General features: G+C 34.1%; 3 protein-coding genes across 3 annotated transcripts; 1 reads left to right on the top strand and 2 right to left on the bottom strand.

Moving 5' to 3' along the window:
• Window positions 1-5,442, bottom strand: LOTGIDRAFT_114003 (hypothetical protein; the record flags this gene model as incomplete). Its single annotated transcript, XM_009052200.1, has 2 exons — window positions 1-197; window positions 564-5,442. The coding sequence occupies 2 exons, from the start codon at window positions 5,440-5,442 to the stop codon at window positions 1-3; spliced, it is 5,076 nt and encodes a 1,691-aa protein (XP_009050448.1).
• Window positions 5,443-11,112: 5,670 nt separating this feature from the next.
• Window positions 11,113-16,886, top strand: LOTGIDRAFT_213601 (hypothetical protein; the record flags this gene model as incomplete). The annotated part of the gene is made up of 2 exons (XM_009052199.1): window positions 11,113-16,216; window positions 16,485-16,886. 2 exons carry the CDS (start codon window positions 11,113-11,115, stop codon window positions 16,673-16,675), a joined length of 5,295 nt encoding a protein of 1,764 aa, XP_009050447.1. The 3' UTR covers window positions 16,676-16,886.
• A 1,608-nt stretch (window positions 16,887-18,494) lies between these two features.
• Window positions 18,495-24,354, bottom strand: LOTGIDRAFT_187020 (hypothetical protein). Its single transcript, XM_009052198.1, has 9 exons — window positions 24,233-24,354; window positions 23,255-23,365; window positions 22,708-22,877; window positions 22,129-22,290; window positions 21,277-21,431; window positions 20,575-20,730; window positions 19,892-20,127; window positions 18,933-19,040; window positions 18,495-18,645 (listed from the first exon to the last, which is right to left on the bottom strand). Exons 1-9 carry the CDS (start codon window positions 24,233-24,235, stop codon window positions 18,613-18,615), a joined length of 1,134 nt encoding a protein of 377 aa, XP_009050446.1. The 5' UTR covers window positions 24,236-24,354; the 3' UTR covers window positions 18,495-18,612.
• Between the last annotated feature and the right edge of the window lie 805 nt (window positions 24,355-25,159).

Below are 25,159 nucleotides of genomic sequence, written 5' to 3'. Positions count from 1 at the left end.
TTATCCAAACTGTAATTCTAAGGCTAACAGGTAGTCACTTTCTTCGGTATGAACTGGGCCTTCAGCATCATCAAATTCTGGAGCTGGAATGTTACCACCTACTAGTGCGTGATTTAATCCACCAATTTCATGACTGCATTCAGGACAAATTGATTTCTCCAGTGGTCTGCTACAGTCTCCAACTGAATAATAATGACCTGAAACACATATTACAGAGATTGAAAATTCAATGGAGAATTCAATTATAAGCTTGAGACTAATGTTTTTATAATCATATTCAATTATATTCTGCCCGAAGAACATTCACTTAACATTAATTAACATTATGTATGCACCACATAGAATTATCATACATTTACTGAATTCATTGTCAAGCTGAAATCTACTCATTTAAATTTTATTTGATTTTTGGTACATACAGGACAATGTATATTTATATTCAGGCGTTCCAATTTTCATCCTGAAGACAATTGGGTCACAATTTCGTTATGGGGTTCAAATATATCCTTTGATTATATAATGAGAAATAAGAATGATAAGATCACAACATTTGTACGACTCACCATTTGCGCATTGATACCATTCTCCTTTCCGCCCACCGATAGCATGTAAAATCTCTAATCTCTCGTTATCAGTAATACCCAGTGTTGTTCTAGGAATATATTCTTCTACAATTTCCAATAGTTCTGTGACATCTTCTTCTGGTATACTCCGACCATTATGAATTTCACGAATTGTTGTTGCAAGACGTACAATGACAGTAGGTGGTACATCACTGTTACCATTAGCTCGTTCACGACCTACACAAAGCTGAACCAGTCGCCATAGCCTTTTAATTTCCAATTTAGCGTCTTTTGTTTCTTGAGTAGAAAATATTTTTCTTTTTACCGAAGTCCATCTTTCTAGATCAATCAATAACTGAACTTCTCTTCCGAAATAATCGTCATGCAGCTGCAGTTGAGCTTTAGTTCTGTTTAACTGATTTCGCATGAAAAGTATTTTTTCATAGATATATATTTGGTTAAGGATAGCTTTCAAGTGATTCTCTGATTGCACAAAATTTTTGGTATCAAATATGCTCGAGATGAACACTTTTAGGTTGACATTCCTTTTTTTGTCTTCAATAAGCTGTTGTAACTTGAATATATTCTCAGAATTTCCCATGATTTTGTTTTTTATGGCATAAATGCTGTTGAAGACAGTTTTAATAAGATTGCCGTATCTTGGTGTTGAGATGATGTGTGTCTTGCAAAAAGGACATCTTTTAAAAGCTATCTGTTTATCACTGTTGTCATCTGAAATGTCCATATACTTATCAAGGCCAGTCACTTCTAAGGTATGTTTACAATCTTCAAGCATAATATATCCACTGTTTGAAATATCTTCAGAACCCCAAATATTCAATTTTTCAAGATCCTCTCTGTTACATAATCGACATAGGTTGGGACAAGTTTCACCACATAAACCTATACAAAAATGGTCGCAGGGTAGCAACTTCTTACACGGTTTGTTACATCTCTCCCTATCGCACATCTCGCTGCAACGTTTAGTACACTTCATGTGCTTACACTGCCAGGTACATTGCATTTTGCACGGTATACATTCTTCACCACATTTATTAATACATCGGTTATGCTGGCATTTATTAATACATACATCATCACATGGTGGGCAGAATGTGCACGAATCTTTGCAGATATGCCCACAAAGCAGTTCTCGGCCACAAGGTTTCTGACATGATACGTGGAGTCTTCCTTTGTAACACTGTGTACAGGTTCCAGAACATTCATGGTCACAATCAAGTATCTTCTCGCATTCAAAATTACACAGGTCTGAGTCTTTTTCATGACATGGAACTTCTGATGTGTGACCACATTTAGATCTGGTTACTTTTGTAGTCTGGTTGCAATAGCTGGTCAGATTAGGTGAACATACACCTTCTCCCTCGTGCCCACATGGTAAGGTTTTCTTGATATTGTTCCTACACTGAACCATCCATGGTTCTTCAGAACAAGCAATCATCTGTTCATGTCCGCAAGAAGGCAATATCGCCATTACTTGGTACGTACATGGTGAACATTTTTCAAAACATTTCTTGTTACAAGGATGTCCTGCATTGCATTTTCTACTACATTGTTCAGCACATTTATAATCATCATGTTCATCTTTAGAATGACAGGGTAACAAGCAAGCGTGACCACATTTCAGTCTTTCTCCACAGGTTTCCAAACATTCTCTGAAGTCTGATGGTAAGGAAACATATCGAGTGTCGTGATGTTTCAAACAATAAATCTTCAACCCGTCATGTAAAACCTTTTTTTGAGAAGCTTTCATTACCATATTTTTAATAAGAGTACTGTGTGTTTGGAGATGCTCAAAATTTCCTATGACGAAAAACCCCATTTTAGCTCTAGAAAATGCCACACAAATACGGTTTTCTTTTGCGAGGAAACCAATCTTTTCTTCATCACTGCTTCGCACTAAAGAAAGTAGGATGATGTCATTTTCCTGTCCTTGGTAACTGTCTACTGTGGCTACTCGTAATTTGGAATATTTAGTTTTAGGTAATATATCAGTAAAGTAGGCGAGTTGTCCAGAGTAAGTTGTCAATATTGTTATTTGATCTTGTCTGTAACCTTTCTTAAGAAAATAATCACACAAGGATTTGATAAAATCAGCTTCGTATTTATTAGCTCTGCTTTTGGTGTCTTCGTCGGTTTCGTCGGGAGAGCTGTGGTTGATAAACGCTAAATTGTTCTCAACTCCCTTTATATCTTCATAATGTTTCACTACATCGTGATCCTCAAGAGCTGGGTACACAATTCGAACAATATCGGCTATTTCAGGCCGCATTCGATGCTGTTTGTTTAGTGTGTCGAATGGAATCTTGTTGTTTATTAGCCTTTCGAAAAGTGATATATCTAGATTGTACTGTTTGGCTAGTTTATAAACAGTTGGGTTGGGCTGGAGCTGTTTGTGGTCACCAATGAAAATGGCATGTTCACAATGACGGCTAAGGTTAACCACGATATGCCCCTCTAAAACTTCAGCTGCCTCCTCAAAGATGATAATTTTTGGACCAATATCAGCTAAAACTGAATGGTATTTAGCTGCTGCTGTTGTTGTTAATCCGACAAGTCCAGCCTCTTTTATTATGTCCCTATCTTCTGCCAACAACACCGTTTTATAACGTGTTGCAATATTTTCATAAGCAATTTCTCTATTTATTATATTGCCGGACAATTTCTCAACAAACAGATTCAGCCAATATCTGTATAATCGCCATCTCTGCAGATATTTCTGCTTCCAAATATTGTGAATGTTGAGAGACTCCATTCTATTCATACAATCATCCGAAGAAATGTTTAATCTAAGCTGTCTTTTCAATTTTCTTAATTCGCTTCGTTTATCTACTTTAAGTTTTCTTTCCTCCGCGGTTCCAAAATCAACTGAAATGTCGTCCAAAGATGAAACGTCCAGCAACTGCGCTTTTGATATAATGGAACGTGTCAGTTGGTTTAGTTCCGGTAATGTATCATCATCATCGTCGTCTATTTCACGTTCAACTACTTGAGTCCATACATCTGGTAAATCTTCATCATAGTCATCATGATCATATTCGACATTATCAGTGGTATTACCTATATTGTAGGCGTCAATATGATATTTCCGCTCGATCTCATTTATCTTCTGTTGGATTCCCAACCACTTTAACAAAATGGATGTTTTCTTTCCGTCTTTTAATTGGACATATATTTCATCTGTAATAATAGCCTCATCTTTCAGAAAATCCTCATGCAGAATATCTCGTTGAGCTATTTGTAGTTTGACCGCACTTTCTTCAATTTCGGTTTTCAGAAGATCCATATCGTCTTTCAAACCAACTCGAGAATTGTGAACAGCTTGGGAAACCTTTTTTCCTTCTCTTGATCGAGTTCTGTGATTTGTTATAGCATAATCTTTAATTCTGTCGTCTTGTGATCGAGATCCAACTCGAACCAGATTACCATCAAAAAAGTCCAGGGCCCCGAGAAGAAATTGATCTAAGGCATGGTTGGTATAACAAATAATTACAATCGGTGTATTATTGTCGTCAGGACACCAAATCGATTTGTTATGAAGAAGAACTTTCAGAATACTCAGACCAACATGTGTCTTTCCCGTTCCAGGAGGTCCTTGTATTATGGCAAATTCTCTATTTAGAGCTTGTCGGAGAGCTATAGCCTGTGAAGGATCTAATTTAAGTTTCTCAGGATTTGGCCAGCATTTATCGTCTTGAATGTCAATATATTCTAAGCTACTAAATTCTGAATCAAAGTTAATCTCTGTACCAGGTTTAATCTTAAAGTTTGGATCCACAACCGGTCTTAAATCATACAGAGCACCAGAATTTCTTTTCAAATAAGCTGGACGTTGAATGTTTGTGTCACATTCAACTACATAATTATAGAAAGGAAAATTGGCTTCATTCATATGCTGCATGCCTTGAAGAACGTGTTTGTATGGTTCATAGTAAGACGGTGATTCAACCATACAGAAGCGATGACTGCGATTTTCTAGTACAAATGTATTCAATTCTTCAATATCCAGAAACTCAAACCTGATACCGAGCAATCCATTAGAAATGTCCTTTTTATCTCTATTCACCACCGTAGCATAAACACAATTTTGAAAATTATCCTTCGACAGACATAATAAAGAACCATACATTAGTCTTTTACTGCTTTCCCATTTAATATTATTTGCCCTCTTAGCATCAAAAGACACCGTGTAACCCAAACCATTGTTTGTACAGATGGGTCGGATCAATTTAACATTGAAATACACCTGTATAGATGATATAGTTTTAGATGTGTTTCCACAGTGACTTTGATATTCACTGATACTTTCTCTTAAAGGTACAAACAAATCTTCACGAAGAAGGCGGAATTGGACATCCAGATACTGGTCGCAATTGTCATATCGGCCTTGGAGTCTATTTTTTCTGAGGAATGGTTGCTTATTAATGTCTAAATCACTCTCTAAGGGTATGGTTGTCAATTCACGAAAGTCCTCCGGGGGCAGATCATCGTCATTGTGAGGTCTTGGTCTAGATGATGAAGCGTCTTCTGTTTTAGTGGCTGTATGTTCATCGATCAGATTATTAATAGTTTTGATATTCTCCACTGTATTTGTGTCTAAATATCTGGCTGTTTCTGTCTTTTCCGTTAAAACTCTAGCTAAAGGTCGCACCTTCACAACACATTCTTGGGGAAATTTTCGTAAAAGTTTCAAAACAATATTAGCACAATCATCAACTAATTGTTGTGTAAAAGATTCCAGTCGAATTAAATCATATATAAATGAGTATTCCAGTAAACAGCTTAACAAAAAGTTAATTTCTGTACTTAACAGATCACCATTACATGCATGACTAAAACATCGCACTGCAAGTTGTAACATTTCGTCTGTTTGAGGTATCCCAAGGAAAGATCGTAAACCTCCATTTGAACGTGTTAGTGATAAAAGGGCATCTTTCGACGAATAATCTATGTACAGCAGAAGTTTTTCTTTGGTAATTTTTGTCTCTTTTCTAGGTTTTCTCTGCTTGTTCCTGAAAAATATATCCAACAATTAAGATTGTATCATTTTAAATGCATTTGTTCAAAAAAGAGAAGTCACTCGTTACTCTAGTAATTAACGTTTTGTGAAGTTTCTATCCCTCTTCATAAGTTGTATACAAACGCATTTGAATAATAACACGATATGGGTAGGACCTACGTTTTCACAGCAGTAAACAAAATATACACAGTGGTGTAATCTATTTTCGTGGATATAAGGATTCAACACCGAATTTCGTCAAAGTTAAAAAAAAGGAACACATTTTTTATGTCTTAGAGGTTTCCTCAGATATTCTACCAAATAATTAAAATTGGTTTATTTCGATTTTCTTTATGAATCCTTCACTTTGACCCGTATTTCATGAGCAACCAACTCGGCAACGGCGGCAGAATGCGTCACCTATATTCGTGTACAATGTTTGATCTATAAATAAGTCTAGAAAAACACGTTGTATGGATACCGGGTGGTATAATTAACGTCTCTTAGTATTTATCTTTAATATCAATTCATTATAACTATTGACAATTCCTTCAAAGAATCACGATTTAAAAAAAAATAGTGACTGAGAAAATAAGATACGTAGCGTGATTTATTGCTAAAAGTCACTGAAACAACATAAGAATATGGTCCACTTTGTGTTCCATAGAAATTTTCTGCTGACACAGAATCCGCTAGTTGATCACGTGACTTCATTCGTTGGACTACATTCTAGCAGACGACACTTGGAATTCTGATTACCGCTTGGGATTATAAGGAAATTCGGCCGATAAAAAATGGTGACGTTTGGTAATAACTGAAATCCGCCATTTTGTATTTGTCAAAGTATACATTATTATATTTTAGGTCGCGCAAGGTCGCCCATGTACATTATTAAACATTTCCGGAAATCCACGAATAATAGATTTCCACGAAATTATGTTCCTTGACTGTACGTGAAAAGATTTCTAAAATATAAGCTCTTTATATCTATGTATCAACTTGATCAATATGAATTTGTTTTAAAAGTAGCTGATTTAAATTACGCAGTGGCCTTAATATGATAACCCTATATTTTTAGCTGAAACTTTCAAAATAAGTTTTTTTTGAATATCGGCAAACAGTACAAATATGTGTTCGGTAAAAATAGAGTGATTCAAAAATCTCTGTCGTCTGTGATAACAATTTGTTATTTCTGACTTAATCCCTATCTTTGATAATTTGTCTATTTCGCTTAACGTGGTCGAAATGGTACCTACAGATAGTGAAATAACTTACATACTAAGATTTCAGGGGCAGTAATTATATTCCAATTGCGTTGTACATAACAGTGTCTTTTCAGGGTATTCTACGAGTAATCCTTCAAAGACGTATTAGAAATTATTAGCAAAAACTTAATCTGGAATTTATCTATATTTAATACCACCTTTAAGCAAAACCTTATCAAATCAAGTAAAATGACAAACCTGCCAGTCCTATAATCGTCTGGATCTTCATCATCCCAATTCTCCATTTTCTGAAATTTATGATATCGCCTTTTCAATATACAGAGTAGGCCTACAGTCCTCACAATCACAAGATCAATTGTCATACATGCATAATGTTTCAATCATAGCGATTGGCATATAAACCAGTTTAATGTAAGAATATTATTTCAATACTAGCCTATAAACCTTGATCAAAGTCTATATATTTATTTACTTAGTCTATTTGTCACGCGTGGTAACTATCAACTGCCTACTAAGAATTATCTTGTTGATATTCTATTTTTACTTTCATTTCGATGATCAATATTCTACTTTTACTTTTGTTTTATGTATTAAGTTTGATCAAATAACAACCATCTTGGCATTTATTTTGCATTCTATTTTTTCATCTAATTTTTTTTTTATTAAATTTTGGTCATGTAGTGTTATTCCTTGTAATATCATGGACGATTTCATTCCATGTATTTTCTTATGTCAGATATCAAATCTATCACGGAATTTAATGGTTGCCAATAAGATAGCCCAACGGCATTGCCTGTAGCTTTTGGGATTTGAGGTAACTGTCCAGGTCTCAGTTTATCATGCGAGTTGGCATCTACACGTATGTGTGTATAGTGGGCTCAGTCTTGTCCCTATTCAAATATAGAACATAGTGCCAAGTATGCCTATTACCACTTTGACAGAAGGCTAGTTGTATCGAAGTAAAGCTTTAGTCAAAATACGTAAAATATTGGGTAAAATGCTTAGAAAATCGTGTCATTGACGTATTTTGATGCTTGGCTGACGGTTACGCGTATTTCAATTATGAACGCATGGTACAAAAAAAAAAACACTTACTTAATTCACAGTTACTGCAAACTTTAAAAGACAATCATAGGATGATGTGTTCTCTCCTATATCTAGCTATAGTTAATAACTGATCTACACATTGTCGTTATGCACGCTTTAACAGAATCAAGTAAATTATACTTCCAAGAACTAACATAATTTATTCACATAGACAAATTTCTAATTTTGGTATCACAAGCCGCAATGTAATCGTTTCTTGGAATGTGTAAAGTAGCCATTCCAGATAGATCCTATGTACATAGTAATCGCATATATGGTTTTAAAGATCACTAGGCTAACTAGTTTACTTAGAAATTTTCAGATAGTTACTCTTAATTTCGAAATTCAACTGCCTAGACGAGAATATTGTATGCAAAACATACTGTCTCGACATACAAGATACTACAGAAAAGTATATATCTAATACAGAAAACAACTTTCGGTGCGTAATCTATGAGCACAGTGCGTTTGACAGTGTCCTTTTATGACACTATTATATGGCGGGAACAAAATTCAGATGGTCAGAAATTAAATATTGTTGACATAACGTCATTCTAATTTATAATACACAATAGGCCTAGAGTTGATATTAGTATCATATCAATGACATACCAGGCTGTCACAGGTCTTATTGGTGTTCCTACAACACCCAATACGGGCTTCACATTGTAAACTTGAAATAGCCACCTCATACACCGTTTTTACTTAGATCATTTTAAAGAGAAATAAGGTCAAATTACTAAGGGCTGTTATGAAGGAATATTTTCTGAAATTAAAATGATTATAATAGGCCTATATTTACATTTCTGTTGAATATCAGGGGTAGCTTTATGTGCATGACATATGCAATATAATATATTCTACACTAGTATTTTTTAGTGCAACCATAGGCCTACATTACTTGTTTATGATGCATACTCAAACATTGGGAAGAAGTAACTGGCTCTAACGTTACAGTCTATTTGGATCAAGGATCAATAACCCATCATCATTGTAGATTATGATATACCTTTGCCTTTATCTAAATGACGCCATGAAAAATACAATTCTAAATATAAACTATTACTAATCACGCGTCAGAAAGGAATTTCCTAGAAATGTATTCGTATTTTGAATGGAAAACGAAAGTAGATAACATTAACACAACGTTGATGTATGGTCTGTTTGGTCGAGACTATTCGGCTTAAACCTTAAATTAAAATTTCCAAGAAATGTTTTTTTTTATAACGTATATATAATGTGGATATTAGGTAACTGTCGTTATGTTTACTGACAATTGAATGTTATAACATGGTAGACCTATAGATCACATAAACAATCAGGTAAGAACACATTCATTATTTAGCTTTACATTAATATGAGTATTCGTGCAAATATCCTTTTCTCGGTCGTTGATATGCATGACGTGTACATAATTATTATGAGACCGTCTACACAATACAAGAAAATCAGTCTTTTAGTCATGTTTATTGTTTCAAGATAGATTACAAAAGAGTTTCATACGCCCAGTGGCAGACTTTACTTCCATCGCTAGTATGAATTTTTATACGACCGCATGAAATAGGGGCGTGTATGGCCATCACCCATTTCCGTCCGTTCGTTCGTTTGTTATTACCCAAGGATGATCTCTATCGAGAATCAGAAAAATCGTAAAATAATTGGTATGAGTTATTGTCCTTGTTCTTGAAAATGCGTTCAATTTTTAGCTTGTAAACACTCTATAGAAGGTTCAATTCTTGACAGATATAGAACTTGGTATGAATGTTAGTTATCACCCACGGATGAACCCTATTGAAAATCAGAAAAATTGAAAAATATATAGTATGAGTTATTGCCTTTAAAACGCGTTCAATTTTTAGCTCGTTAACTCTTTAGAAGGTTCAATTATTGCTGGATTTTGACGAGTGTTTGTTATCAACCAAGGATGAATCCTATCAAAAGAACCGAAAAATATTTAGTATGAGTTATTGCCCTTGTTCTTATAAACGCGCTCAAGATTTTGACAAAATTTGGTAATATTATTCAGTATCGCCACAAAAAAGTTCAAAAGAAGTGTTTAACTGAAGGTTGAATATTTCATACTGGTAACTGTTACTGTATTGCCAAATATTTTTTATTTACCTTTTATTTACCTTTACGCCAGTGGGCGTATCTTACCTTGCCTGGCAAGCTATCTTTTAACCTTCAGTCATACACTCATACAAAAAAAAAAATAATTCCGGTACAGTAAATATTTCACAAGTTTTTTATATATGAGTATCCGTCACAATTAAAGGGTCAGTGAACACACCTTTTATTATATAAAACGTCGTAAATTATACCTGAAAATATTTCTAAAATATGCTATTTACTATTTGGTCAAATATAATTCGTTTTAAAAAAGTTAATTAAAATATTATTTATTTCATCCTTAACTAAGACACATCAATTTTCGTCTAATTAATTCAGGAATGGCCAAGAGTGTTAACGAGCAATTATTGACGAGCGACGGACAGACAGGAAAACTTGCCTAGCTATGATAGGTATTTTGACCGTTATATCTCATAAAACATTGCCTGATGTTTCTTATCTAAAATTAGTCGATAATCGTAAATTATTCCTAGGATTCTACAGGCTTTGGACTACGACAATACGTGTTTCGTCATCTAAATTATGTGTGATAGCCACCTTTAACAAAACCTTCGGAGAATATCTTAGTATGTTATATATTTTGGATTTTTTTTTATTCCAGGTATCTACTAAAATGATATCTCGGCTACTGAATCGTTTAAGCCTTGGCGACGATAATGATTGTGATAAAGGAACTGATCAAAATTCAGTAAATGACAGAATACCAACTCAAACCAGAAACCAAGGTCAAATCCAACAAAGAGATCTTGATTCAGCTGTGCGTGGTAATATTCGTCGGCGAGGTCGTGGTGGTAATCGAGGAGCAAACCAATCTTTGACTAGATTGCCAACAGGACAAAACAACGAAGCACAAGAGCCGAACCATGGGGGTATCTTTGGGAGACGTGGTCGCGGCGGAAGTAGAGGGTCAAGCCAATCCCTGAATAGAGGACATAGAGAACGAGACAGTCAGTCTCAAGTGCCAACGAATTCTATTCAACGAGGGGGAAGAAGAACACGTGCAGATGGAATTAGACCACCTCATAGAAATCAAGGAAATGACAACGATACCAACCAAGACAGGAAATCTGATGTATTAAATTTTGGTAGGATGCGTTATTATGAAGGAAAGGATCCAGCAGATATACTATTTTCATTGGGACATGAAAGGAGTGGTTTGTATGAACTATTGAATTTAACACGTCAAAATGTGGACATGGTGAAACTTACTGTATCTGTCATAGCCAAAGGATGTACATGTAATACAGCCCCACAGAATAAGATCAACATTCTAACTAAGTTAATCAGTTCACCGTTTCTTACGATTGGCGTTCCTGATCTCCTGATGAAAATAACAACTGATGCTGATGAAGAGGAATCACAAAAAACATTTAAAAATGTTTGTGAGATAGTTTTGGCTCTCTTTCTTAATATTCCTTTTACATGCGTCAATATGAATTTGTTAGGTCTTACTATTTTAATTGAAGGAGTTATGGACACTTTAAGAATTCGTACAGACATTGATGATGAGCTAATGGAGATATATCAAGAAATTCATGATCTAAAGGACAAACGTTTAATCAAGATTAAAAATAGAGGATTGTCAGATGAACATAGAGACTCCCCTGAAGAGCTTGCTCCTCCTGATGACTTTCGTGACATTTCTGTATTACCAACAATGGAAGACATTGACCCCAGCACAAAACCATTTTTAAGGAAAAACAAAGTAAAAGGAGGCTACGCCAGTTCAAGCGATTATCTAGATGTACAATTCAGATTGTTAAGGGAAGATTTTATTCAACCTCTACGTAATGGAATAGAAGAATACCAGATAATGGTTCGTGGAGAAAACAATGGGCGACATAGATTTTCAGATATTCGTGTTTACACGGATGTATCTGTTGTCAGATCGATATGCACTCGGACTGATCTTTTGTATCGGCTGCAATTCGATGTGTCAAAAATGAAAAAGGTTAACTGGCAGATCTCTAAACGTTTAATATTTGGTTCACTTGTTTGTCTTTCTTCTGATGAGTTCAAAACCTTTTACATTGCCACTGTTTGTGATCGAGATGCTAAAAAACTAGCCGATGGTTATATTGATGTCAAGTTTGAGCATCAACTTAATGATATTGATGCTATTACACCAGATCAAAAGTTCGTCATGGTTGAAACAACAGCATATTACGAGGCATATAAACATGTTCTTAAAGGTCTTCAGGATATAGGACATGTTCCCTTCGAGAGATACATTGTTCAATCTAACTCGTCCGTTAATCCCCCCAGATATCTACTAGACTGTCCAGCTCTTGATTTAAGACCACTCGTAGATGAAAAGGTTACATTACGAGGAGATGACGACAACCTACGACGACAAGGAAGGAAACAAAATTATGAGTTCAGTGGCAAGTCTAAACCTGCTGAGAAGATTAACTTGTTGAATATACAGAGCTGGCCTAACCATGAGTTACTAAACGTGGATGAATCACAATTCGCCGCCCTACAGACAGCTCTAACAAAAGAATTCTCTGTAATACAAGGACCACCTGGAACAGGAAAGACGTATGTTGGTTTAAAAATCGTGAAAGCTTTACTCCATAATTCCAATGCATGGAACTATGATGACGAGATCAAACGACCAATGTTAATAGTTTGTTATACTAATCATGCCTTAGATCAGTTTTTGGAGGGAATTAGTAATTTTTACGATGGGAAGATAGTTAGAGTTGGTAGTCGTATTAGCTGCAAGAAGATCGAAAACTATTCCATTCAAGCATGGAGGCGAAAATTCCAAGACGCAAAACGTTTCAGGGATCTTGGTAGAATTAACTATGAAAATCATAGAGATATTTTAGAATTACAAAGACCAATTGAGAATGTTGGACAGAGAATAGAGGCAGCTACCAGAGATATTCTAAAAGAAGATGAACTGAGGCCTGTAATGTCTCCATTTCACAGAGAACAGCTATCATCGTCCTTTTACGAAAAAATGCTATTTCAGATGGGGTATCTTGCTCCTGAAACCCCTTCACTAATGCTTGAATGGTTGGGCATCGCAGTAAACGGAACAATTACGAACGAAATGGTCCAAGCAGAAGAAGACGACATTGCAGCAACAGAAGAAGATGAAGAGGGTATAGTAGTTGAAGATGAACGTGATATTATGACTAATAATCGGTTACTAGATGTTGACGAGACAGGCATTGATAGAAATCTCGAGCAGATTGTAGTGGAAAGTATCAAACATAGGAGAGAAGTTATCGCTTTCGATGTCAATAATATTGATGCCGATAAAGTAACACCGAATGATGGCTTTCAACTGACGAGGCAATCAAGACGAAAGCTTAAGAGAAACCTACTCAAAAAACTAAATTCAAGATCTAAATTGACCAAAGCAGAAGCTGATAGAATCGCGAATATTTGGGAAATCGACATCAATAGACGTTGGCGATTGTATCGATACTGGGTGTCAGAGCATTGTAATAAACTCAGAGAAACGATTTCAGAGCTGGGAGAAAGGTATAAAACTAAATGTGAAACAATGAAAGAAGTTAATCTTCGAAAAGATAAAATTATAATGACCGAGGCCACAGTTATTGCCATGACTACCACAGGTGCTGCTAGATATCAGAAGATTCTGCAAGAAGTTAATCCAAGAATTATCGTGGTCGAAGAAGCCGCAGAAGTGTTAGAAGGTCACGTCATAACAAGTTTAAATGCTGGATGTGAACAGTTAATACTTATTGGTGATCATAAACAATTAAGACCAAATCCTAACGTATTTAATCTTGCCGTCAAATACAATTTACAAATATCATTATTTGAAAGAATGTTGAAAAATGGGGTCCACTGTGATTGCTTGGAAATTCAGCATAGAATGAGACCCGAAATATCAAAATTGATGAAACCAATATACCCTACCTTGATGGACCACTTTTCTGTCAGAACATTTGATAACGTAAAGGGCTTGGCGAAAAATATTTTTTTCATAGATCACAAATTTGAAGAGCAGCACAATGAAGAGATGAGAAGTCATTCAAACTCCTACGAAGCAGAGTTTATATCTAAACTGGCTGACTATTTGCTGAAACAAGGCTACGACAAAAAACAAATAACTGTCCTTACGGCATATTCTGGCCAAATACATCAATTGAAGAAAGTAATGCCAAAACACAGATTTGAAGGTATACGTATAACACCAATAGATAATTTCCAGGGCGAGGAAAATGATATCATATTATTGTCATTGGTTCGAAGTAATATTAAAGAAAATATAGGATTTTTGAAGATTGAGAACAGGGTTTGTGTAGCATTATCCAGAGCTCGGAAAGGATTGTATGTTATTGGTAATTTTGGAATTTTGGCATCTCAAAGTTCTCTATGGAAGGAGATGACAATAATTCTTAAGAAAGCTGGTGAACTTGGAGAAAATCTGTTGCTACAATGTCAAAACCATCCAAATGATAGTGGAATAGAAATTACTAAACCAGGAGACTTTGAAATGGCCCCACTTGGTGGATGTCAGAAACTATGTAATGCTCGACTTCAGTGTGGACATTCCTGTAGCATGGCATGCCATCCTACAGATCCAGACCATGAAGAATATTCGTGTCCTAAACCATGCACCAAAACTTGCAAAGATGGTCATCCCTGTAAGAAAAAATGTTACCAAGAATGCGGAGACTGTCAAACTAAGGTTGAAAAGACAATCCCTGTCTGTGGACATTTGGAAATGGTCAAATGTTCTGTATCAGTATTGAAACACAAATGTACACATCCTTGTGAATCTATACTAGATTGTGGTCATCGTTGTGGTAATCTTTGCGGATTTCCCCATCAATGTCAAGCTATGGTTAAGAAAAAGTGGCCGTGTGGTCATACAGGAAATGTAAAATGCGTACAAAGCGAATACGCTGTTTGTAAAAAACCATGTGGAGCAGCATTAGAGTGTGGCCATCCATGTACAGGAACCTGTTCTGATTGCTTTTCCGGCAGACTTCACAAATCATGTGGACAAAGATGTACCAAGAATCTTATATGTGATCACAAATGTCAATCTAAATGTTCGTATTGTCCACCATGTGAGGGGATATGTGAAAACAGATGTGAGCACAGTAAATGCAAGAAAAAATGTGGAGAAATTTGTATTACATGTAAAGAACCATGCGCCTGGAAATGCCGGCATTTTACTTGTGGTAAAAAATGTTTTGAGCCATGTGACCGACCACCATGTAATCATCCTTGCTACAAAATATTAAAATGCGGTCATGAATGTATCGGACTTTGTGGAGAACCATGTCCAAATCTTTGCCGAATCTGCCACAAGGATAAAGTTACTGAGATATTTTTCGGCACAGAAGATGAAGCGGATGCTAGATTTGTACAGCTCAAAGACTGTGGTCACGTTATTGAATATGAAAGTCTCGATAACTGGATGAAAGAAGGTACATCTTCCTCAGAAACAATATCAATTCAGATGAAAACTTGTCCTAAATGTAAGACTCCAATCAGAAGATGTGTTCGATATGGCTCCATCATAAATCGTCTTTTACAAAGCGTTGACCAAGTAAAACAGACCTACATTGGAAATAAGACAGCCATTGAAAAGCTGAGAAGAGAATTACAAGGAAGGGCTTTGAGGAAACCAGTAACGTCAGCAGTGTCAAGTCCTTGGCTGAAATTGGAACGGATCATTCCTGTAGCATCAACTGAAAACCATCTACTGGCAATTCAAAATCAACTAGAAGTTCTGACCAAAATAGATAAACTCCTTGTTAAACTTAAAAAAGTTGCAGAAAATCACCAACCCTTGTCTGCATCTAAATATAAAGAATATGATGTTCTTAATAAAGAATTTAAGAAGTTTGTTGAATGGTTAAGTCTTGACAGGATGGTGTTTAGTAACCAGGAACTGAATGATGCTCAGGCAGAAATGAAACGATTGTCATTGTATCTGAAATTTTTCAACCTGATTGTCACAGTTGAGAAAAGAAACATTGATCTTGGTATACTACAAAAGGATATAAAACAATGTTATACGTTATTCTCAGATGGCAATCCGTTAACTGAAAGAGATCTACAGAAAGTTAAAGAAACATTGAAGAAAATAGACCTTTTGGCACCAGCATCCGGTCTTGGTATCTCTGAAGAAGAAAAAGTGATGGTTGTTAAAGCTGTAGGTTTAACTCGGGGACATTGGTATAAATGCAGAAATGGTAAGTATTTTGTTACTCAACTGTAAAAGTTTCCAATGATTATTTTGCCGTAACGCAGGAAAATTGGAAGTGATCGCTTCAGGCTCCAAATTTTGTAGCGATTCGCAAGTTTGTTTATTACCTTGCAAACGACCCCTTTGCAGACTACTAATGAACTTCCTTTCCAAGTGACAATTTATTGTGAGACATTATTAATACCAAAATTGCAACATTAGTTTCATTTTCTTGTCAAATAAATTCTCTATTACAATTTGACAAATGTTTCCAGGTCATCCATATGTAATTACTGAGTGTGGTGGAGCTACAGAAATATCATCATGTCCTGTTTGTAAAGATAAAATAGGTGGAACTAATCACAGGCTGCTAGATGGAAATGCAGTAGCGACGGAAATGGATGGTGCTACACATTCAGCTTGGTCTGATCAATCCAACATGGAAAATTACATATTTGATATTTAATGGTTTCTTTCTACAGAGGAATTGTGTGGACGTTTTCTGGTTTTCTTCATTGAGTATATTATTCGATTGTATATTCCAATATTTTTTTAAATTCTATTGTTATTATGAATGTACTACTATGTTTAAATAAGCACTATTCATGTCGAGTGTATAGTTTGTGTATACATAATGGCCCTATAGTCGTCCCGTTAAATTTATCAAGAAAAAGTCTTCAGAATAGTAAACCTTTTATCAAACTGTCATATAGTTGATGATAGCCTACTTATTCCCTCAATCAATTATTGAAATTGTCTAAATAACTCAATTCCAACATGTTCTCTATGATCACTGTGATTTTGAAATTCAATTCACTAGTAATGTATAATAAGTATCATAATATGTTTGCTTCCAAATAAATTTTTGTCATTGAACAGGTATTCAATTACAAGTCTTGGATAACTGATTTTGGAGTGTTTTTAAAAGTCGTTTAGAAGGAAATTAATCACCTTTATTTCAGATGTATAGATATTCAAGCTTTTGTTTTTCTACAGGGATCATATTCCTACATTTTGTTTATCATATAACCTACATTGATTATTATAATTAGTCTTAATGTGCAACAAAACCATGTACTACATGGTTCAAGACCCCAAATTGTAGAGATTGTTAAAATCTTGTTTTAAATTCATTGTTCAATCATTTTCCTTAACACGTTAGATGTGATAAACGTGGAACATTGTTGGTGAAGGAACAATCTTTCAATATGATATAAATTGCTATAAAATATGCCTAACGGCTTTTTACCTTTTACCTTGGGTACATTTTGTTATTAAATTGTTGAATCAAGCTTACAATGCCAGCAAGGTGTACATGCCCATATAAAACTGATGGGCTGCAGAATATAGGCAGTCAATAGTGAATGGATTAATCAATTTATGCAATTTGAATCTGTTGGTATTGTATATTACAATTTGATTTTCCTCTGATTTATTTGTTAATAATATAAGTATTTTAACTAGATGTATTATATACATTGTAAACCTTTGAAATAAAGTTTTGTCTTTATTGATTGTTCAGCGCGTTTTAACACACATCTCCTATATTTCTACATGAAACTTCAGGTGTATACAGAAGTCATGTTGGTAGGTATCATTGAAGATAATATCTTTATATGTAATATATATATTATGTGCTTAGAGAGTTAGTTTGCTGTTCTTGCTAATGGCTGATGTGATGTCTCACTTGATATCAGAAGCCCTTAAATACTGAAATAATGACATTCTCAGTAACATGTTGGGAAGATGCCATGTTCGTGAAAAAGTTGTTTGTGTGTACAAGTCAGAAACATTGGGCAGAATGTTGACAAATGATGCTAGAATACATACAAGATCAATTTTGTTACCAAGATGCAAATGAATTTCAGCCAATCAGAAATGGGCTATTAATCCCATAATCTATCTGAAGTGATGTACATAAAACGGCAGACACCAGCAAGAAATAGTAACACTTTACCTGATGTGTTATCAGGATGTTGCCCAACATGTTACCGAAAATGTCTGTATGCAATACTTTACGAGTAAATTATTTGACTAGCCATATACTAATATCTCTGATATATTGCAGTATGGTTTCCTCTGATAGAGTATTCACAGAAGCCATAGGGTACATTTTGTTCAACAAACTTTCAAATTTAAATCCAGAACTAGTTTGGACTACCTTATTGTTAGGAATAATAACCAAAAACTTTCAAAGAAAACAATGAAACCATATAAAAAGCCCATACTTGATGGAAAGGACTTGTGCAAAAAATATTTAGTTGTGAGTAAAACATCTTAAACAATTTGAAGGTAAAAATGGCTTTATTTACAGTTTAATTAGAATTCTGTACAATCAGTAATAAGTTAAAATATGATAAAATATATAAAATGAATGCTGTATAAATCATGGCCATATATATTCTACTGTTCTAATATCTTGAAGAAATATTCAACCTGAAAAATAAAATATATCAATATTAAAACATGTCACACAAAAATGGGTTTTTAAAAACTTATAACAATTTTTTTTTTGGCTCACAGTATATTGAGCAATGAAATACCAAAGAAGTGTATATTTAACAGATCCCTGTAGTCCAACTCGTGTTGTGTTCGATACCTCTACTGATTATTGTGTTCAATCCCGTTTTTACACTATTTTCACTGCATGTATTGAACACAACAATACAATAAGATAAATAAGATAAACAGTATCAAATCAATAATTATCTCTATATACTTACTTCCATAATACCATCTTCAGGTAAATCAGTACAGTGAACAGCATTTCTCACTTTATCAACACCAAATAAAGCTCGTATTGTTCTAGGTCTCAAATGTCTTGCTATTTCCTATAATCATTTAAAAAGTCATTGAAATTGCTAAACAACATTAGACTGTTTATTGTATTATATCTTTATAAGTGGTTAAAGGGTCAATCTTGCAATGTTTATGCCATAGCTATATTGATAATATTGACAAAAACTTATATTGTTGAACACTGGGAGACAAGATTTAGTCACAATGTGTTTTACTTCTGTATGGTACATAACCATTCTCATCTTGGTTTATCTTGGTAAAGGACCTTTTCTAGACATGCTATACCACTCTCTCATATTGATTACAAATATGCAAGGATAGATGTTGAATTAGTTCCCCATTCTTTCAAAAAAGAAAAAGATAGCTTGCCAGGCAAGGTAACATACGCCCACTGGCAGCTGTCAGAAATGATTAAACAGTCTTTAGTGACTACAGGGTTGCACAATATAGCTAATAGAGTGAAACGTCAGACACGATATTTCGGTGAAATATTATCCGATCATCGCGAAAATCGATAGGGATCATCTTCATAATGACATTGACATACAAAATAAAAATCAAAAGAATCTGTAAAGAATTGTAGCCTGTAGAGTGAGCACGAGTTGCACAATATAGCTAATAGAGTAAAACGTCAGGTCAGACACGATATTTCGATCATTTATCCGATCATCACGAAAATCGATAGGGATCATCTTCATAATGACATTGACACACAAAATAAAAATCAAAAGAATCCATAAAGAACTGTAGCCTGTAGAGTGAGCACGAGCCAAATGTGAACGGACGGACGGACGGACCTACGGACCGACGGGGTGATTACAATATACGCCCATCTTACGTGTGGGCGTATAAAAATAAGAATAGAGATAAGGATTACACTTACAGGATCAGCAGGTCCAGCCATTTCTCTGAATTTTTTGGGGGCATCTTGAGCTCGGATTTCTAAAGCTATACAAGAACCAGATGTCAACTCAGCTACCATCCCATTATACTCCTGTACTACACCTTTATAAACTTCATAAAATTCTTCTGCATTAGCTTTCTCTAAGTTGACCATCTGTATAGCAGATATTTCAAATCCAGCTTCTAAAATAGCTGATATTATCTTACCAGACAGACCTGTTATAACAAAACATTGAATTATATTAACAAATATATTATTCAACTTGCTTTCAGTTCTACCTGTATACAAACTATAACAATGATTTACCTTTTGTTAGAACTTTCTGAAACTTACTTGATTTTTGAGTCTGCAATGTCATACTATAAGTCATGGCAGGGCCTGCCTTTTGATGTTTGGCAGGGATCGCATCATTGACAGCTTGTTCAAGCACTGTGCTGCATCAATAACAGACTGTATATGCAATGCACGACCAAATGTTTTAGGTAAAGTTCTTCATTTCTTTGTCACAACATAAACACTTGACTTATTCCTGAGTAAGTGAAGGAAACAGTTATGTCTTATGTCTGTTCTACATCCTACTAAATAAAGTATTATGCCATGCTGCTGTCAATGAAGGAAAGTTTAATAAGCCATTATAAGTGATAATGACAGTGATATTATACCTGCTCTGACAGCATGGGGCTTAATTAAACAACATGTACTATCAGACAACTGAGCTGTATTACGTCTTTTACCACCAGTTGAAGGAAAGAAAAACTCTAATTCTCTAGCTGATGAGGCTGGACTATCAGAACCATGACAGGCATTCTTTGTTTTGTCTGTAAGAATAAATATGGTTGATAAAATAATTGGGTATTTTTTTATACTACATCCTCCAGTACAATATAAACTACATTTGGTCAAGCCAGCAGCACAAACTGTGTCCTAGATGCCTAAATGTTAGAGACCAAGCAATCAGTTTGACTAAATAGGTTTGTATATCTGTATCATTTTAAATACTCTAATGTCAGTGCATTTTGACATACATGTACAAAGAAATTCTAAATAAGATAAGATTTTCTTTCTAATTATAATCTAGATAACTTGATAATAAAATTTTATCTAACATAAATACTTGTTTACTTAATTTTCAAATGGAAAGTTTGTACAAAATCTCAATGTCATCATAAATATCCCTACTGTGATAAATACATGTATATTAATGATTAAAAATATTAATGATTTTTGATAAAATATTACTAAAAAATTGTTTCTATAAATAAACATAGGCCATAATATTATATATCAATGATAAAATTTAATATTAGATGTCAAATTGACCCAGCCCTACATCTAGTTGAACTGTTTAATTTATTGATACATACCAGTGCCATATTGAGCTCTGATACTTTTAGGTGCTTCACTTCTAGCTATAGCAGGGTCAGTTGGACCAATTGTTTTTCTCCAGTTCTCTATAGCATTTTCTCCAACTATTTCAAATGCTAATACTGGTCCACTTGTCACATAGCCTAATAAATCACTGTAAATAAAATTCAAATTATAAGTTAAAAAATTCAACATAATGACAGATAGTAAGCTTATATATTTAATCTAAGATATATAAAACAAAAAAAATTGAAGAATATAAACATAGTTGTTTTGAACAAGGTACCATAGGTCAGTTCCCAGTCAGTGATACAGGTCAGAGGTGCTCACATGAAAGTCATTGAGTGGGTCAATAACCTGAGGCTCAATGTGCTAAAGGTTTTGCATTTTAAAGATCCCTTGACTGTTGTAATTCCAAAAAGAGTAAGCTAATGCCCCTGTCCTGGAAATGTTTCCTGCTTTGCACACTGCATGACATTTCTGTCTTTATTAGCCCGATCAGGTATACAAAAGAAGGATTTTTAACTGAATTCATATTACACATAGACACCTCTTAAAAGAACAACAATCAACGGTTAAAGTTTTAGTCAACGTTTTGAGGTGTTTCCCCCGCCGTCTTCAGGCACGTAATGATAAGTACTATATATACATTAATGCTTATTATTAAGAACACACAAGAGATAAATGGTTTATTAGTACATTACATTATCTTAAATGTACATAATTCTTAAAATAATCTACTAATGCTGATTGAATAAAATAATTGACAAATGTAAACTAATTAAAAAGGATTAATTGCCAGTATTGGATCCTTCTATTAATTAAAGACTCCAATCAAAACTTACACTTACTTTAAGAAAGATTTTCCACGATGTTCTTGATACATTTCAAATGCTTCATTTCTATCTAACTGACACATTTTCAATTTTGTAATCATGAAACCATTTCTGTAGATATGGTCTAATATTTGACCCATTTTATTGATAGCATCGGGCTTTATTAATCCCAGAGTTCTGAAAGGAGACATAGAATCATTCATATTAAAGCTTCAAAAGAATTGCTTAAAATTCAAGTGGTAAAAAAATAGCAATATCAAGCTTACACCTTAATTCAAATTCAACCCAATTTTTCATTGACAAATATTTTATTTTTCTAAAATAAATGAATGTGCTATAAGACCAAAAAAGCAGAGATTTAACAGAGAATCTTGGCATTCAGACAGACATTTATAAATCTTCTAACCTCAAATTCAGACCTTTTTTAACAATATTTAGTAAGCGTAACTTGTAACAAATTTAGATTGAACAGGATTATACGTGCCAGTGAAGTTATATGAGGAAGAAACATGAAACACTGGGTTTATATTCAAAAATCAAATTCTTAAAAAATAATAAATAAAAAGCTCCTAAATTCAATCTCTGAATACCTACTTTTCTTTCTTTGTTGATAATTTACTTTTAGTGTATTCATCACCATATTCAGTAATCTGTAACTGACGACCTAAGATATGTATCTTGCTACCAATATATAGATCTGATAAATCTATAGGTTGATCTCGTAATGATGTTTTTAGGAAAGTTTTTCGGCTGTTTGTATCATACTGAAAACATTACAAAAATTTTTTTTATAAAAAACTCAATTATGTAAACATAAAAGTTCTATATTTAAAGAAACATCTTCACAATTCGTTTGAAACATTGTGCTTTAGTCTCAGAAACAGGAATTTTTTGGCTAACCTAGTAAAAGTAAAAGTGATCACAGCTAACCATTAAAATTTGAGCCAACAAATCCATGTGTGAAAGTTACAAATTCTTGAGACTCTTCCATATATAGAAATAGAAATTTAGATTTCTAGTTTGAGATGTATTTGAAGGAATTATGTGAGTTTCGTGCAGGTCTGGTGCTTATTAAGACTTACACATATTCAAAACCAAACCAACCCTTAAAGTATAATTCTATTTAAAAGTATTGTCTTACCATTTCAACACCTTTATTTTTAACATAGTAAATGAGTAAAAACTGTCTTATTCTAGCAGCTATCTCCTCATACCATTCCACAACAAAAGTGTATCTATCATCCTGATCACCCTGAAAAGAGAACAGGAAAAATTCATCAGCTTGTCCCACAAAAAAAGAGTCCAAGACCATCAACACCTAAACACTACTTATGAAAACAATGACAACAGTGACCTAGTTATTAGTTTATTAAACGAAGCCTGACATTTGTTGAATGTTTGAAATAATTATATAATTTCAAAGCATAAGCTTATTATTAATAGATCTATTATATATAACAAACCTATTCTAAAAATGACAGGTTAACAGCCCTATTGTTTTTCTCTACATCAAAATGAATAAAGAAACCTAAAAATGACTAGGTCTTAACTAGTCAAGCTATTGACTGTGATTTTTACTACAAATTCACAGTCCAGAAGTGGTCTATAAAAGATGTTTGTCGAAGTGACAAAAGAATGAGACAAGAATGATGGAAATTTTTTCATACTTTTCACTTCTATTGTTTGCATTATAAACATAGCTAGTAGGTGTAGATACTAATGCACAGAGGGTTAAAAATTTGACCATAAAATCTTTTCTACACGTCACAGTGTAGAAATAGTAGTTAGACTACAAACCTATCGTTATTAACATTGATTATCTCACTATCCGAGTGCTGGTAGACATTAGTTTTAGGCCTAATAGTTAGGATTAGTATAAGCGTATTTTAATAGGTGTTAACTGTCTAAAAAGACAAAGTTATCTCATTAGTTAGTAGGCCCTATCCATATGACCAATGCAGCATACTAGGTCCAATAGGCCTACACAAACATATTTTTGCTTCAGTTTGACTAGGCCTACTCTATCTTCTTTTTGGCTGTTGACAATCAACACTGCACGAACTGGCCAGCAAGACCTGTACACCAAAAATAGACCAGACATATACAAACACATGCTTACCATTCTCAAAAAGTGAAGAACTTCGGTCACAAACTGGCTTAGTCAATTAAAACCATTAATTTTAGAACCTTTTTCTTCTTGGGATTTATTTGTTGTTGTAGCAACAGCCGCGTAAATGGTAATTTCATTGGATAATAAACCGGATTTCCGGTAAATGTCCGGTTAATCAAAAACAAATTGGTAACTAGAGCAATTTAACAAAATAGTTTAAATCTACGATGATTAAGGATGCTCTTATAACCCCGAACTCTTGTTGTTCTTTGTTTCTGATATGAAACAGGTAATGAAAAATCATAAAGATACATTAAGAAGTGCAATTATTTCGTCATAAATGAATTGAATGTAAAAGACAATGACTTGCGAATGACAGTAGCTAGACATGATCATTTAGTCAGACTAACAATCCTAAGTTAATCCGAAAGAGTGCCAAGTACAAGTACTAATACTAATAGTCCGAAAAAAAAAATTCTTTTTTAAATTTCATAAAATGTGCTTATTATATATTTTATTCAATCAGCATTAGTAGTTATTTTAAGAATATTAATAACGACAGTGCTCCATTTTGGTTGTGAGTAATTTTTAGAATGATAATCCAAAATCTGTAATTTGTGAATAAGTGGCTTTTGTCTAAACTTGACTAAATATCCTGGGGTTTGTTTATTCCATGTTCAGTTAAAATTAAAATGTGTTCTTTAGAAGTTGTGTTGAAAATTATATAGGGTGGGAATGCATAGGCCTAAATTCATACAAGTATATATCTTTTAAAAGAAAGAAAGAAGGGGTGGGATACGTTCACCTTTGTTTAAACCACATATCCTTATCAATAAATAAATAGGAAACCAATAACCATGCCCCCTTATCAATAAGTAGAAAGAACGATGAATCTTTTTATCAAAATTTCTTCTTATGAGCCAATGAACTATCGTG

The sequence above is a fragment of the Lottia gigantea genome (assembly GCF_000327385.1).
Source record: "Lottia gigantea unplaced genomic scaffold LOTGIsca_18, whole genome shotgun sequence".
NCBI lineage: Eukaryota > Metazoa > Mollusca > Gastropoda > Lottiidae > Lottia > Lottia gigantea.
This window is presented reverse-complemented; position numbering and strand designations above follow the sequence as displayed.